Source organism: Oncorhynchus nerka, linkage group LG13, assembly GCF_034236695.1.
Source record: "Oncorhynchus nerka isolate Pitt River linkage group LG13, Oner_Uvic_2.0, whole genome shotgun sequence".
In the NCBI taxonomy this organism is placed as follows: Eukaryota; Metazoa; Chordata; class Actinopteri; order Salmoniformes; family Salmonidae; genus Oncorhynchus; species Oncorhynchus nerka.
The window spans coordinates 37,665,993-37,682,349 of record NC_088408.1 but is presented as its reverse complement, the minus strand read 5'-3'; the positions used below and the strand labels follow the sequence as shown (position 1 = coordinate 37,682,349).

At 43.4% G+C, this 16,357-nt stretch overlaps 1 protein-coding gene across 5 annotated transcripts in view; it reads left to right on the top strand.

Annotated features, from left to right (window-relative positions):
* Positions 1 to 16,357, top strand: part of LOC115139493 (cyclin-dependent kinase 19) — a 76,851-nt gene that overhangs the window by 23,270 nt on the left and 37,224 nt on the right. For all 5 annotated transcript variants that reach the window (XR_003865117.2, XR_003865118.2, XM_029676972.2 and 2 more), the window contains one exon: positions 14,262 to 14,372. Coding sequence is in view for 3 of the 5 variants with exons in the window: in XM_029676972.2 (XP_029532832.1) it covers positions 14,262 to 14,372 (111 nt within the window). In the remaining 2 variants the exon portion in view is untranslated. The remainder of the gene's footprint in view (positions 1 to 14,261; positions 14,373 to 16,357) is intronic.

Genomic DNA, 16,357 nt, shown 5'->3' with positions numbered 1-16,357 from the left:
GTCCCTCCCGTCTTCAAGAGAGCGAGAGTTGCACCCCTTCTGAAAAAACCTACACTCGATCCCTCCGATGTCAACAACTACAGACCAGTATCCCTTCTTTCTTTTCTCTCCAAAACTCTTGAACGTGCCGTCCTTGGCCAGCTCTCCCGCTATCTCTCTCAGAATGACCTTCTTGATCCAAATCAGTCAGGTTTCAAGACTAGTCATTCAACTGAGACTGCTCTTCTCTGTATCACGGAGCGCTCCGCACTGCCAAAGCTAACTCTCTCTCCTCTGCTCTCATCCTTCTAGACCTATCGGCTGCCTTCGATACTGTGAACCATCAGATCCTCCTCTCCACCCTCTCCGAGTTGGGCATCTCCGGCGCGGCCCACGCTGGATTGCGTCCTACCTGACAGGTCGCTCCTACCAGGTGGCGTGGCGAGAATCCGTCTCCTCACCACGTGCTCTCACCACTGGTGTCCCCCAGGGCTCTGTTCTAGGCCCTCTCCTATTCTCGCTATACACCAAGTCACTTGGCTCTGTCATAACCTCACATGGTCTCTCCTATCATTGCTATGCAGACGACACACAATTAATCTTCTCCTTTCCCCCTTCTGACGACCAGGTGGCGAATCGCATCTCTGCATGTCTGGCAGACATATCAGTGTGGATGACGGATCATCACCTCAAGCTGAACCTCGGCAAGACGGAGCTGCTCTTCCTCCCGGGAAGGACTGCCCGTTCCATGATCTCGCCATCACGGTTGACAACTCCATTGTGTCCTCGTCCCAGAGCGCTAAGAACCTTGGCGTGATCCTGGACAACACCCTGTCGTTCTCAAATAACATCAAGGCGGTGGCCCGTTCCTGTAGGTTCATGCTCTACAACATCCGCAGAGTACGACCCTGCCTCACACAGGAAGCGGCGCAGGTCCTAATCCAGGCACTTGTCATCTCCCGTCTGGATTACTGCAACTCGCTGTTGGCTGGGCTCCCTGCCTGTGCCATTAAACCCCTACAACTCATCCAGAACGCCGCAGCCCGTCTGGTGTTCAACCTTCCCAAGTTCTCTCCACGTCACCCCGCTCCTCCGCTCTCTCCACTGGCTTCCAGTTGAAGCTCGCATCCGCTACAAGACCATGGTGCTTGCCTACGGAGCTGTGAGGGGAACGGCACCTCAGTACCTCCAGGCTCTGATCAGGCCCTACACCCAAACAAGGGCACTGCGTTCATCCACCTCTGGCCTGCTCGCCTCCCTACCACTGAGGAAGTACAGTTCCCGCTCAGCCCAGTCAAAACTGTTCGCTGCTCTGGCCCCCCAATGGTGGAACAAACTCCCTCACGACGCCAGGACAGCGGAGTCAATCACCACCTTCCCGAGACACCTGAAACCCCACCTCTTTAAGGAATACCTAGGATAGGATAAAGTAATCCTTCTCACCCCCCTTAAAAGACCTAGATGCACTATTGTAAAGTGGCTGTTCCACTGGATGTCATAAGGTGAAAGCACCAATTTGTAAGTCGCTCTGGATAAGAGCGTCTGCTAAATGACTTAAATGTAAATGTAATGTAAATGTAAATGAGACCAAGATCATACTTTTTGGAGAAATGGCCTCTGGTCTGATGAAACAAAAATAGAACTGTTTGGCCATAATGACCATCGTTATGTTAGCAGGAAAAGGGGGATGCTTGCAAGCCGAAGAACACCTTCCCAATAGTGCAGCACGGGGGTGGCAGCATCATGTTGTGGGGGTGCTTTGCTGCAGGAGGGACTGGTGCACTTCACAAAATAGATGGCAATGGAAATTATGTTGATATATTGAAGCAATATCTCAAGACATCGTCAGGAAGTTAAAGCTTGGTCCCAAATGGACAATGACCCCAAGCATACTTCCAAAGTTGTGGCAAAATGGCTTAGGGACAACAAAGTCAAGGTATTGGAGTGGCCATAAAAGTCCTGACCTCAATCCCATAGAAAATGTGTGGGCAGAACTGAAAAAGCCTGTGCGAGCAAGGAGGTCTACGAACCTGACTCAGTTCCACCAGCTCTGTCAGGAGGAATGGGCCAAAATTCACCCAACCTTATTGTGGGAAGCTTGTGGAAGGTTACCCAAAATGTTTGACCCAAGTTAAAGAATTTAAAGGCAATGCTACCAGATACTAATTGAGTGTATGTAAACTTCTGACCCACTGGGAATGTGATGAAAGAAATAAAAGCTGAAGTAAATCATTCTCTCCACTATTATTCTGACATTTCACATTCTTGAAATAAAGTGGTGATCCTAACTGACCTAAGACAGGGAATTTTTACCAGGATTAAATGTCATGAATTGTTAAAAACTGAATTTAAATATATTTGGCTAAGGTGTATAAAGTAATCCCTCTCACCCCCCCCCCCCCTTAAAATATTTAGATGCACTACTGTTCCACTGGATGTCATAAGGTGAATGCACCAATTTGTTAGTCGCTCTGGATAAGAGCGTCTGCTAAATGACTTAAATGTAATGTGTATGTAAACTTCCGACTTCAACTGTATATTCAAAAGTATGTGGACACGCCTTCATATTAGTAGATTTGGCTATTTCAGACACACCCTTTGTTGACCGGTGTATAAAATCAAGCATACAGCCATGCAAGCTCCATAAAACAAACATTGGCAGTAGAATGGCCTTACTAAAGTGCTCAGTGACATTCAACGTGGCACTGTCATAGGATGTCAGCTTTCCAACAAGTCAGTTCGTCAAATGTCTGCCCTGCTAGTGCTGCCCCGGTCAACTGTAAGTGCTGTAATGAAGTGGAAATGTCTAGGAGCAAAAACGGCTCCGCCGCGAAGTGGTAGGCCACACAAGCTCACAGAACGGGACTGCAGAGTGCTGAAGTACATAGAGCGTAAATATTGAAAAATGGACTGGGTGGTTTTTCATGGTTCATGAAATGGCTTAACATGGCCCCAGTCTCCCAGTTCCAGTGAAGGGAAATCTGTGAAGCTGTCGAACACTACAGCATACAATGACATTCTAGACGATTCTGTGCTTCCAACTTTGTGGCAACAGTTTGGTGAAGGCCCTTTCCTGTTTCAGCATGAAAATGCACCCGTGCACAAAGGGAGGTCCATACAGAAATGGTTTGTCGAGATCGGTGTGGAAGACTGGAACTTGACTGGCCTGCACAAAGCCCTGACCTCAACCCTATCAAACATCTTTGGGATTAATTGGAATGCTGACTGCGAGCCAGGCCCAATTGCCCAACATCAGTACCCGACCTCACTACGGCTCTTGTAGCTGAATGGTAGCGAGTCCCCTCAGCAATGTTCCAACATCGAGTGGAAAGCCATCCCAGAAGAGTGAAGGCTGTTATAGCAGAAAAGGGGGGCACCAACTCCATATTAATGCCTATGATTTTGGAATGAGATGTTTGAAGAGCAGGTGTTCACATATTTTTTGTTAATGTGGTGTAATAACCTTCAAAATGCTGCCATAAAAATAGAATGAATAGAATGGTGGTCCCCCAAGAAGTAAAAGCAGGTAGTATAGCCATCAATATGTGCTGTGGTTTGTTGATTCAACCCAACTGACATTACAAAAAAGACATTCTATTGCATGAGCCACAGCAGTTAACTGAATGAACATAAACTCAATCTTATGTTCAAACTATTGCATCCCAATACCAGACAGCCATTGAGATTGTACCCATGAGTTTACCAGTCAAATTTCCAGGGTTAGAGGGTCCAAGCACGTTCTATTCATTCTATTTCTATGTGTGCTGCTGCTTGTTTCAGCAAGGAGCAACAATGTTTCATCAAGTAGTTAAGAGTCCATGTTACCGCAGAAACAGATTCAATGTCACGAATGTCTGCCCCGTCTTGAGTCAGCTGTTCGTTGACATAAGATGGGTTATTTTATTTTCATTACGGTCTTCATCCATAACCGTTGGTTACGCGGTTATACAATAACTGTGCCAGACCTACAAACCAGCATTAGTCTTGTGTGGGCGGCTAGTTCTTGTGGCTCTTTGAGTCCAGTCAGCGTGGCCAGCGGCCTGTAGTCTGCCTCTAAACCCAGGGCTCATTAGCACAATGCCATGTGATAACCCAGGGATTAGGCTGTGATTTAAACACAAACCTCAATAACCCTCCTCCTCATTTCCCCCATCCAAAAGCCAAATCAAACATGCTGCATACAATCACAGCATTATTCCTCCTGCTCTGTGTTCACTGTTCACCCCCCTCGTCGCTTTTTTAAGCTCACTACTGTAGTACTAGCCCGCCTTGCGGGTAGAACCGAGGGGGAGACTGTGTGTGCTTTGGTGTGTGCATGATATAGCACAAGGTCAATGCAGAGAGCTACCCCCACCTGGCTGTAACCCTCTCTGTCTGTGTCGGGTGGACACTCCGTGCCCTTGCCCAAACATCAGACTGTTACCATGGTTACTCCATGGCTATCAGTCTGAAGGATGTTGCTGGGGAAAAGACTCAATAGGTCTCTACAAGCCAGAATGTTGAATAAAATGATGTTTGAGGTGACTTTACCGGTTGTCCGTGCGCTTGGTCATTTTAGCAGCAGCAGGAGGTAGAGAGGGTATCCACGGGAAAGTGTTGTTTACCTGACTTTTTGTGGCACTGGTATGGTCTGTCGCTTATATTTTCAATCTCTTGATTCATTGCATGTGATGCACAACATGTAAACAATAGCCAAATGTAACCGAATTTAGTCGACCGAAGCACGTTTCCTCGCAACAAGCTGGAAGTGTGCAACCAGAGGCTCAGCCATACTGTGCAAGTGTTTGCGCGTGCGAATTGCATCAGTATGGAAACTAAAAACCAGAGGTACAAACCAATATACACACCAGTGTACTGAAAGTCGGGTTAATAACACTACTCTGTTGATATTTTATCTTAATCTTCGAGCAGCAGAAGGACAAACCACACAGACAACCGGTAGAGCAAGTTTATGTGTATTATTCCATGAGATTTCAGGCCCGGTGAGTAATCACATTAGCCCTATGGGTGAATAATTCATTCCCTGGATAGCTGGATTACGGACCGTTTCAGCTCTTTCTCTCCACACACACACACACACACACACCCTCCCCCATCGACATCGTAGTCTATCTAAAGGGCTCGATTGATTATGGATTCGGTTGTTTGTCCGAAAGTGCCTCCGCTGACAAAAGAAGCTGGGAGGGATGAATATGAAGAGAAACAAACAGCTGAGATTGTAGGAGTGTAATGTCATTATCTTAGTGCAGTAATACATTGTCATTAGTGTGCAGGAGTGCACTGTCTTTATGTTAGTACTGTAAAGTGAAGACAGACCTGGGGTGCTGTGTGTCTGACACAACTGTGCTGGGGCTGAGTTACCTGCGACAGTGGCGCTGGAACATCGGCTTTGGACCCATTAGTATGGCACACAGTGTTCAGTGGACAGACTAGAGCAGTTAACACACGCAGGGCCATCCCTTTTATGGAATAAATCCATGGAAACACAGCTCTGGGCTGGGCTGGCTGCATAACCTGATGGTTGAAGTGGGATGGAGAGTTCACAACGACAACACATATTCCCTCATCTGATTAAAGTGGTGTGGAAATCCCTCATGAATTTCAATCGATTTCAGTCTTCCTTTTTGTTTAATTACCATTTCAAATCAAATTTATTTATATAGCCATTCTTACATCAGCTGATATATCAAAGTGCTGTAAAGAAACAATGCAGGTGTAGAAGCACGGCATTTGTCAGTTGAATGAAGTCAAGCCCATGGTTTTTGACCTTTTATAGGTTAGGTGTTCCGGTAAGCCAGGGCATTATATTTTCTATCAGGCATAAACAGTAGGCTACAGCATGCAGGAAACCTGTTATACTTGATGCACCTAATTAGTGTCATTTTTTAAAGTTCATGACATTTCATTGAAATGATGTGGAAACAACGTTGAATTAGTGCAGTGACAACTAAAAGATACCAAAAAACAAATCAAATCAAAATGTATTAGTCACATGCGCCGAATACAACAGGTGTAGACCTTACAGGGAATTGCTTACTTACGAGCCCCTAACCAATGCAAATAGTCTGGGTAACCATTTGAATAGATGTTCAGGAGTCTTATGGCTTGGGGGTAGAAGCTGCTTAGAAGCTTCTTAGACCTAGACTTGGCACTCCAGTACTGCTTGTTGTCCGGTAGCAGGGAAAACAGTATTTGACTAGGGTGACTGGAGTCTTTGACAGTTGTTAAGGCCTTCCTCTGACACCGCCTGGTATAGAAGTCCTGGATGGCAGGAAGCTTGGCACTAGTGATGTACTGGGCCGTTCGCACTACCCTCTGTAGTACCTTGCGGTCGGAGGCCGAGCAGTTGCCATACCAGGCAGTGATGCTCTCGATAGTGCAGCAGTAGAAACTTTTGAGGATCTGAGGACCCATGCCAAATCCTTTCAGTCTCCTGAGGGGGAATAGGTTTTGTCGTGCCCGCTTCACGACTGTCTTGGTATGCTTGGACCATGTTAGTTTGTTGGTGATGTGGACACCAAGGTACTTGAAGCTCTCAACCTGCTCCACTGCAGCCCCGTCAATGAGAATGGGGTCATGCTCCGTTCTCTTTGTCCTGTAGTCCACAATAATCTGCTTTGTTTTAATCACGTTGCGGGAGAGGTTGTTGTCCTGGCACCACACTGCCAGCTCTCTGAACTCCTCCCTATAGGCTGTCTCATTGTTGTCGGTGATCAGGCCTACCACTGTTGTATCATCGGCAAATTGAGTGATGGTGTTATTTCGTGCCTGGCCGTGCAGTCAGGAGTGAACAGGGAGTACAGGAGGGGGCTGAGCACGCACCCCTGAGGGACCCCTGTGTTGAGGATCAGTGTGGCGGATGTGTTGTTACCTACCCTTACCACCTGGGGGCGGACTGTCAGGAAGTCCAGGATCCCGTTGCGTTGTAGAGGGAGGTGTTTAGTCCCAGGGCCCTTAGCTTATTGATGAGCTTTGAGTGCACTATGGTGTTGAATGCTGAGCTGTAGTCAATGAATAGCATTCTCACATAGGTGTTCCTTCTGTCCATGTGGGAAAGGGAAGTGTGGAGTGCAATAGAGAATGCATCATCTGTGGGTCTATTGGGGCGGTATGCAAATTGGAGTGGGTCTAGGGTTTCTGGGATGATGGTGTTGATGTGAGCCATGACCAGCCTTTCAAAGCACCTCATGGCTACAGACGTGAGTGCTACACGTGCAGTCATTTAGGCAGGTTACCTTAGTGTTCTTGGTCACAGGTACTATGGTGGTCTGCTTAAAACATGTTGGTGTTCGACTCGGTCAAAAAGAGGTTGAAAAAGTCAGTGAAGACACTTGCTAGTTGGTCAGCGCATGCTCGCAGTACACGTCCTGGTTATCCGTCTTGCCCTGTGGCCTTGTGAATGTTGACATGTCTAAAGGTCTTACTCACATTGGCTGCGGAGAGTGTGATCACACAGTCTTCCGGTACAGCTGGTGCTCTCATGCATGTTTCAGTGAGATTTGCCTCGAAGCGAGCATAGAGGTGCTTCCCTTTGTAGTCTGTAATGGTTGCAAGCACTGCCACATCCGACGGGCTTCCGAGCCGGTGTTGTACGACTCGATCTTAGTCCTGTATTGACGCTTTGCCTGTTTGATGGTTCGTGTGTGTGTGTGTGTGTGTGTGTGTGTGTGTGTGTGTGTAATAATGACAATTACAACAATACTGAATGAACAATGAACACTTTTTTTTTTATTTTAACTTAATATAATACATAAATAAAATCAATTTAGTCTCAAATAAAGTGCAATATGTGCCATGTAAAAAAAGCTAACGTTTAAGTTCCTTGCTCAGAGCATGAGAACATATGAAAGCTGGTGGTTCCTTTTAACATCTTCAGTCTTCAATATTCTCAGGTAAGAAGTTTTAGGTTGTAGTTATTATAGGACTATTTCTCTCTATACCATTTGTATTTCATATACCTTTGACTGTTGGGTGTTCTAATAGGTCATTTAGTATTGCCAGCCTAATCTCAGGAGTTGAAGTCATAAACAGTGCAATACTTGAAGCATTGCGAAGAGCTGCTGGCAAATGCAGGAAAGTGCTGTTTGAATGAATGGTTACGTGCCTACTGCTGCCTACCACCGCTCAGTCAGACTGCTTTATCAAATCATAGACTTAATTATAATAAACACACAGAAATACGAGCCTTAGGTCATTAATATGGTCAAATCCGGAAACCATCATTTCGAAAATATAACTTTTATTATTTCAGTGAAATACGGAATCGTTCTGTATGTTATCTAACGGGTGGCATCCCTAAGTCTAAATATTGCTGTTACATTGCACAACCTTCAATGTTATGTCATAATTATGTACAATGCTGGCAAATTAGTTCGCAACAAACCAGGCATATACCCAGACTCTGCGTGCAATGAACACAAGAGAAGTGACACAATTTGCCTAGTTAATATTGCTTGCTAACATGAATTTATTTTAACTAAATATGCAGGTTTTAAAAAAATATAGTTCTGTGTATTGATTTTAAGAAAGGCATTGATGTTTATGGTTAGGTACATTTGTGCTTTTTTCGCAAATGCGCTTTTGTTAAATCATCCCCTGTTTGGCGAAGTTGGTTGTCTTTGTTAGGAAGAAATGGTCTTCACACAGTTCGCAACGAGCCAGGCGGCTCAAACTGCTGCATATACCCTGACTCTGTTGCACAGAACACAAGGGATGTGACACAATTTCCCTAGTTAAAAGAAATTCATGGTAGCAGGCAATATTAACTAAATATCCAGGTTTAAAAATATTTACTTGTGTATTGATTTTAAGAAAGGCGTTGATGTTTATGGTTAGGTACACATTGGTGCAACGACAGTGCTTTTTTTCTCAAATGCACTTGTTAAATCACCCATTTGTCTTAGTAGGCTGTGATTCAATGATAAATTAACAGGCACCGCATCGATTATATGCAACGCAGGACAAGCTAGATAATATAGTAATATCATCAACCATGTGTAGTTAACTAGTGATTATGTTAAGATTGAGTGTTTTCTATAAGATAAGTTTAGTGCTAGCTAGCACCTTACCTTGGCTCCTTGCTGCACTCACGTAACAGGTAGTCAGCCTGCCACGCAGTCTCCTCGTGGTGTGCAATGTAATCGGCCATAATCTGTGTCCAAAAATGCCGATTAACGATTGTTATGAAAACTTTAAATCGGCCCTAATTAATCGGCCATTCCGATTAATCGGTCGACCTCTAGTATGTACGTACAGTCACTGTGGGGACGACGTCCTCAATGCACTTATTGATGAAGCCAATGACAGGTGTGGTGTACTCCGAAAATGCCATTGGAGGAATCCCATAACATATTCCAGTCTGTGCTAGCAAAACAGTCCTGTAGCTTAGCATCTGCTGCTTCACTGGTGCTTCCTGCTTTAATTGTTGCTTGTAAGCAGGAATCAGGAGGATGGAATTATGGTCAGATTTGCCAAATGTAGGGCGAGGGAGAGCTTTGTATGCATCTCTGTGTGTGGAGTATAGGTGGTCCAGAGTTAATTTCCCTCTGGTTGCACATTTAACATGCTGATTAGAAATTTGGTAAAACTGATTTAAGTTTCCCTGCATTAAAGTCTCCGGCTACTAGGAGCGTCGCCTCTGGGTGAGCGTTTTCTTGTTTGCTTATGGCGGAATACAGCTAATTCAATGGTATCTTGGTACCTCTGACTGACTGAGGTGGTATGTAAACAGCTACGAAGATAACAGATGAGAACTCTCTCGGTAGGCAGTGTGATCTACAGCTTATCATGATATACACAACCTCAGGCGAGAAATAGCTCGAGACTTCCTTAGATATAGTGCACCAGCGGTTATTTACAAAACAGTGTGAACACTGGTTAATTCAATGTTGTTTCCACATAATTTCAATGAAATTACATTGAACCAATGTGAAATGGACGTTGAATTGACAACTCTGCCCAGTGGGAACACATTGTGAATTATTGCACTGACAAGAGTCATTCATGTCATTCAAGGTTAAGACATGAACCTTGATAAATTACACTAATCAGGTGCATCAAGTATAACAGGTGTCCTACATGCTGGAGGCTACTTTTTATGCCTGTTATAAATCTCTCATGTCCTAGCTCACCGGAACACCTAACCGATAAAGAGACAAACCATGGGCTTGACTTCATTCAACTGAGAAAGGGAAATTAAACAAAAAGGAAGACTGAAATTGAGTGAAATTCATGAGGGATTTCCACACCACTTTAATCAGATGAGGGAACATGTGACTAAACATAGATGGCTCATTCATCACAAAACCAACTGATATTGCTAACTACTTTAATGACATTTTCATTGGCAAGATAAACAAACATGCCAGCAACAAACACTGACACTACACATGCAAGTATATCTGACCAAATTATGAAAGACAAAAATTATACTTTTGAATCCCATAAAGTCATTGTGGAAGAGGTGAAAAAGTTATTGTTGTCTATCAACAATGCCAAGCCACCAGGGTCTGACAATCTGGATGGACAATTACTGAGGATAATAGCGGGTGATATTGCCACTCCTATTTGCCACATCTTCAATTTAAGCCAACTACAAAGCGTGTGCCCCCAGGCCTGGAGGAAAGCGAAAGTCATTCCGCTACCAAAGAATAGTAAAGCCCCCTTTACTGGCTCAAATGGCCGACCAATCAGCCTGTTACCAACCCTTAGTAAACTTCTGGAAAATATTGTGTTTGACCAGATACAATGCTATTTCACAGTAAACAACCAACTTTTAGCACACTTATAGGGAAGGACACTCAACAAGCACAGCACTTACACAAATGACTGATGATTGGCTGAGGGAAATTAATGATAAAATGATTGGGGGGGCTGTTTTGTTAGACTTCAGTGCAGCTTTTGACATTATCGATCATAGTCTGCTGCTGGAAAAACGTATGTATAAGGGCTTTACACTCACTGCTATAATTTGGATAAAGAGTTACTTGTCTAACAGAACACGGAGGGTGATCTTTCATGGAAGCCTCTCAAACATAATCCAGGTAGAATCAGGAATTCCCCAGGGTAGCTGTTGTCATGACTGTCCTGACCAGGTCAGGTTACAAGAGACCACAACCCTACAGATTATCTCTCAACCCCAACAGAGGAGGAGAGATATAGGGGTCTGAAGATGTGGGGGGGGTTTATAAACCCTCACGCCCCTGGTAAATCTCAGGCTACAGACAAATTCCTTTGTCCTGTTACTATGGAGAACCAGCCTCAGCACATTAAACATGAAATAAAGGGACTTTGGAACAATGGCTTCCGTCAGCCACAATGGTGGTCATGACGATAGATGGAATATGAAAATGTATGTCATTTTTGTTTTAGTAATTAAAGGTTAATAGATTACGTTATTACGAAAACATTGTAACGTGAAGAGTTTTCCTAGTATATGTTTGATGTTTATACATTGTACGTTATATGGAAAATATCCAAATCAAAGAGAATGTTTTGGGGAAGATGAAATGTTAAGTTAGTTGTCTAAATTTGGATTTGAATCAAATCTAGGCCTTGCCTCATTAACTTGGTACGCCCAGAAAATTGCCCTAAAGGCGGTTACGCCCACTTCTGACCCAAGGGTATAAAACCTGTGAGTATAGAATTTACAGGAGGACTACGTGACCCCAGCTGCAGCAAGGTCTAAAAAAATAAATAAAAATGTTCTACCCAAGCTACGGATGAGTAGCTGTGTCTAAGCGGGTGAATTCAAGTCGAACCACCTAGCCTCCATCTCCCATCGAATTGTGGTATCTAAAGGGTTTCATTCCTATGCTGTGAGCTACAGAGCTGTCTGTCCTCAGAAGACCCCTTCCAGAGCAAAGGGTGAGGGAACAGACTCCTAAGCCCAAAAGGACACTGACATCAAGAGGACTCTCAGAGAGCTGCGCCGGAGTAGCGCGTCATCGAACAGCTGAAGGCCTACGCAGAGAATCCTCAGAGATCATCCCCACGTAATTACATCATTATATTCTGACCCATAAGAGCGGCAGTTTGGGGCAAGGGTTAGAATAGCATAGCTGACAAATTCACCCAAATGAATATATTTCTCTTGTGTACTTTGTTTTCTCTCTCTATTGAAATCTCCATCGTGGGTAACACGCGCCATAGTGTGTTGGCCCGTTATACTTAGTTCTAATCAATAGCCTATAATGTGTTTTGTTTATGTGTATCTTTTATCATCATTTGAGCTTTTTAGTAAATAAATATTCAACTAAGATTGGTGTGGAACGAATTCATTGGTGAGACCCGGGTCCGTGCAGATTCACGGGCTATACGACGTTCAGAACGAGATTGGTAGAGGCAACTTGTTAATTAGCGGCTGTTGTAAAATGGATATTCTGATATTCTTTGAGTTAATTTGGGAAATAGAAACTCAATAAAAACTAGTTTTCCCATGGTGCCCCAGGTTAATGAGTTAATAATTGCTTGATTCAGTTAATCTAGGATGGGGAGAAGTATGTCCATGGTAAGGCACTGTTCTGCCTTATAAACAACACTATCAACAAGGCAGGTCCTACAGGCCTTAGTTTTGTCGCACCTGGACTGCTGTTCAGTAGTGTGTTCAGGTGCCACAAAGAGGGACTTGGGAAAATTGCAGTTACCTTTAAGTACACAGAGAGCTAACATTAATGACATGCATGTCAATCTCTCATGGCTCAAAGTGGAAGTGACTTCATCATTCATTGTTTTTGGAAGAGGTGTATGTACAGAGCTGTCTGTTTTAAAATGCTAGCACACAGCTCGGACACCCATGCATAGCACACAAGACATGCCACCAGAGGTCTCTTCACAGTCCCCAAGTCCAGAACAGACTATGGGAGGTGCACATTACTACACATAACCATGACTACATTGATCTCTATTTCACATCAGGTAACTGATGCAAGCAGTAGAATCAGATAAAAATACACCTCATGGAACAATGGGGACTGTGGAAGAGACACACACAAAGGTACAGACACATGCATACGCACACATTGTGATATTGTTGTATGGTGGTATTGAACATTTTGTGTTGTGGATGTGTGGTGGTGTAGGGATGTTAAATGATTTACTGTTTTGTCTTTAGCTCATTCGGCACCAACATATTTCTCTGCCTTGGCAGCAACTAATGGGGATCCCTAATAAATACACATTTGATGATGTTGAAATGGTGCTGGAGTAGTGGGGCAGTTCCTGTTTTTTTTGTGACTTGCGGTAACTCTCAGGTTGTAAATCAATAGTTGTTTAGTAGTCCAAAAATGTCAAACATTAACTTGCTTGACCATGCTGTATTAAGTCATGTAACTGTTTGTTTGTGGGGAGGTGTTGCTCTCTGGTTTTATGATGAAACTAAGGTGTGGTTGAATTTATTCTGCCACTGTCTTATTATTGTGATTTTTTTCTTCTTCTTCGTCTTCTGATTGGCTTAAACCCAACAGATTATGGGGACATTCTATGAAAAGGGCTAGGCTTTATATTTGGGGCGACAGGTAGCCTAGTGTTGAGAGCATTGTGCCAGTAACCGAAAGGTTGCTAGATCGAATCCCCGAGCTGACAAGGTAAAAATCTGTCGTTCTGCCCTGAACAAGGCAGTTAACCCACTGTTGGGCCGTCATTGTAAATAAGAATTTGTTCTTAACTGACTTGTCTAGTAAAAATAAAGGTTAAATTTTTAAAAATTAAAAAATGTAAGTATTACATCGTTTTAACACTGTATACCACCATATAACATCATAAAACAGAAGCATAACGCACGCCAACTTGCTTATGGAAAGCCAATAGTTTGTGTCATGCCAGCCAGTGTGACTTGCTATTAGGGACACCAGCTGTGTCATTATATTGTGAACACAGGATAATTGTGAGTAGTGGACTGTTGCAAAGATATGTTCCTGGTAACAAAACAAACTCGTGTATGTGGATGGATGAACGGGTAGTAGAGAGTCTAATCTATTCTAACTCAGGAAACTTAATGTTTCCTGTTATACTTGATGTACCTGATTTACTGTCATTTTTCAAAGTTCATGTTTTAACCCTGAATGACATGAATGACTCGTCAGTGCAATAATTCGCAATGTGTTCCCACTGGTCATAGACCACCATTCAACATCTATTCCACATTGGTTCAATTTCATTTCATTGAAATGATGTGGAAACAACTTTGAATTAACCAGTGTGTGCACAGTGGGTTAATAAATGTGCATTGAAAGAGGTGTTCTTTGCTATTGGAGATTCATGTCACCTCTTGCTGTGTGTTCCAGCTGCTACGAGAGCTGAAACACCCCAACGTGATCGCCCTGCAGAAAGTGTTCCTGTCCCACAGTGACAGAAAGGTCTGGCTCCTTTTTGACTATGCCGAGCATGATCTCTGGGTAAGTGATTCATCATGACCGCCAGTTAGACAACCTGTTTTTGTTTGGATGTGTCATCAACCTGTTCTGTTGGTTGTTTCATCTTTGTTCTTGATGTTTTCCTGTCTGTACCATTTATGTATGTATGTATGTATGTATGTATGTATGTATGTATGTATGTATCTATGTACACTACCGTTCAAAAGTTTGGTGTAACGGTTTTCTGTATGTGAAGGAGAGTCAGACCAAAATGCGGTGTGGCTATTGCGATCCATGTTTAATGAAACAAAGTAAACACGAATCAAATACAAAAACAATAAACGTAACACGAAAACCGAAACAGCCTAATACTGGTGCAAAGTAACACAGAGACAGTAACAAGGACAATCACCCACAAAACCCAACACCAAACAGGCTACCTAAATATGGTTCCCAATCAGAGACAATGACGAACACCTGCCTCTGATTGAGAACCATATCAGGCCAAACATAGAACTAAACAAACTAGACATGTAACAGAATGCCCACTCAGCGCACACCCTGACCAACCAAAACATAGAAACATACAAAGCAAACTATGGTCAGGGTGTGACATTTGGAGTCACTTAGAAATGTTCTTGTTTTTGAAAGAAAGGCCATTTTTTTCTTTTTCGTTTTAAAATAACACCAAATTGACCAGAAATACAGTGTAGACATTGTTAATGTTGTAAATGATTATTGTAGCTGGAAACGGCTGATTTTTTTATGGAATATCTAAATAAGGCATACCGAGGCCCATTATCAGCAACCATCACTCCTGTGTTCCAATAGCACGTTGTGTTACCTAATCCAAGTTTATCATTTTAAAAGGCTAATAGATCATTAGAAAACTATTTTGCAATTATGTTAGCACAGCTGAACACTGTTGTCCTGGTTAAAGAAACAATAAAACTGGCCTTCTTTAGACTAGTTGAGTATCTGGAGCATCAGCATTTGTGGATTCGATTACCGGCTCAAAATGGCCAGAAACAAAGGCCTTTATTCTGAAACTCGTCAGTCTGTTCTCGTTCTGAGAAATGAAGGCTATTCCATGCGAGAAATTGCCAAGAAACTGAAGATCTCGTACAACGCTGTGTACTACTCCCTTCACAGAACAGCGCAAACTGGCACTAACCAGAATAGAAAGAGGAGTGGGAGGCCCCGGTGCACAACTGAGCAAGAGGACAAGTACATTAGTGTCTAGTTTGAGAAACAGACGCCTCACAGGTCCTCAACTGGCAGATTCATTAAATAGTTCCCTCAAAACACCAGTCTCAACGTCAACAGTGGAGAGGCGACTCCGTAATGCTGGCCTAGGCAAAGTTCCTCTGTCCAGTGTCTGTGTTCTTTTGCCCATCTTAGTCTTTTCTTTTTATTGGCCAGTCTGAGATATGGCTTTTTCTTTGCAACTCTGCCTAGAAGGCCAGCATCCCAGAGTCGCCTCTTCACTGACGTTGAGACTGGTGTTTTGTGGGTACTTTTTAATGAATCTGCCAGTTGAGGACTTGTGAGGCGTCTGTTTCTCAAACTAGACACTAATGTACTTGTCCTCTTGCTCAGATGTGCACCGGGGCCTCCCACTCCTCTTTCTATGGGGCGGCAGGGTAGCCTAGTGGTTAGAGCGTTGGACTAGCAGCCGAAAGGTTGCAAGTTCAAATCCCCGAGCTGACAAGGTACAAATCTGTCATTCTGCCCCTGAACAGGCAGTCATTGAACATAAGAATTTGTTCTTAACTGACTTGCCTAGTTAAATAAAGGTAAATTAAAATTTTAAAAAATCAGGACAACAGTTTTCAGCTGTGCTAACATAATTGCAAAAGGGTTTTCTCGTGAACATGTAGCCTTTTAAAATGGTAAACTTGGATTAGCTAACACAATGTGCCATTGGAACACATGAGTGATAGTTACTGAAAATGGGCCTCTGTATGCCTATGTAGATATTCCATTAAAAACCAGCCGTTTCCAGCTACAATAGTAATTTACAACAT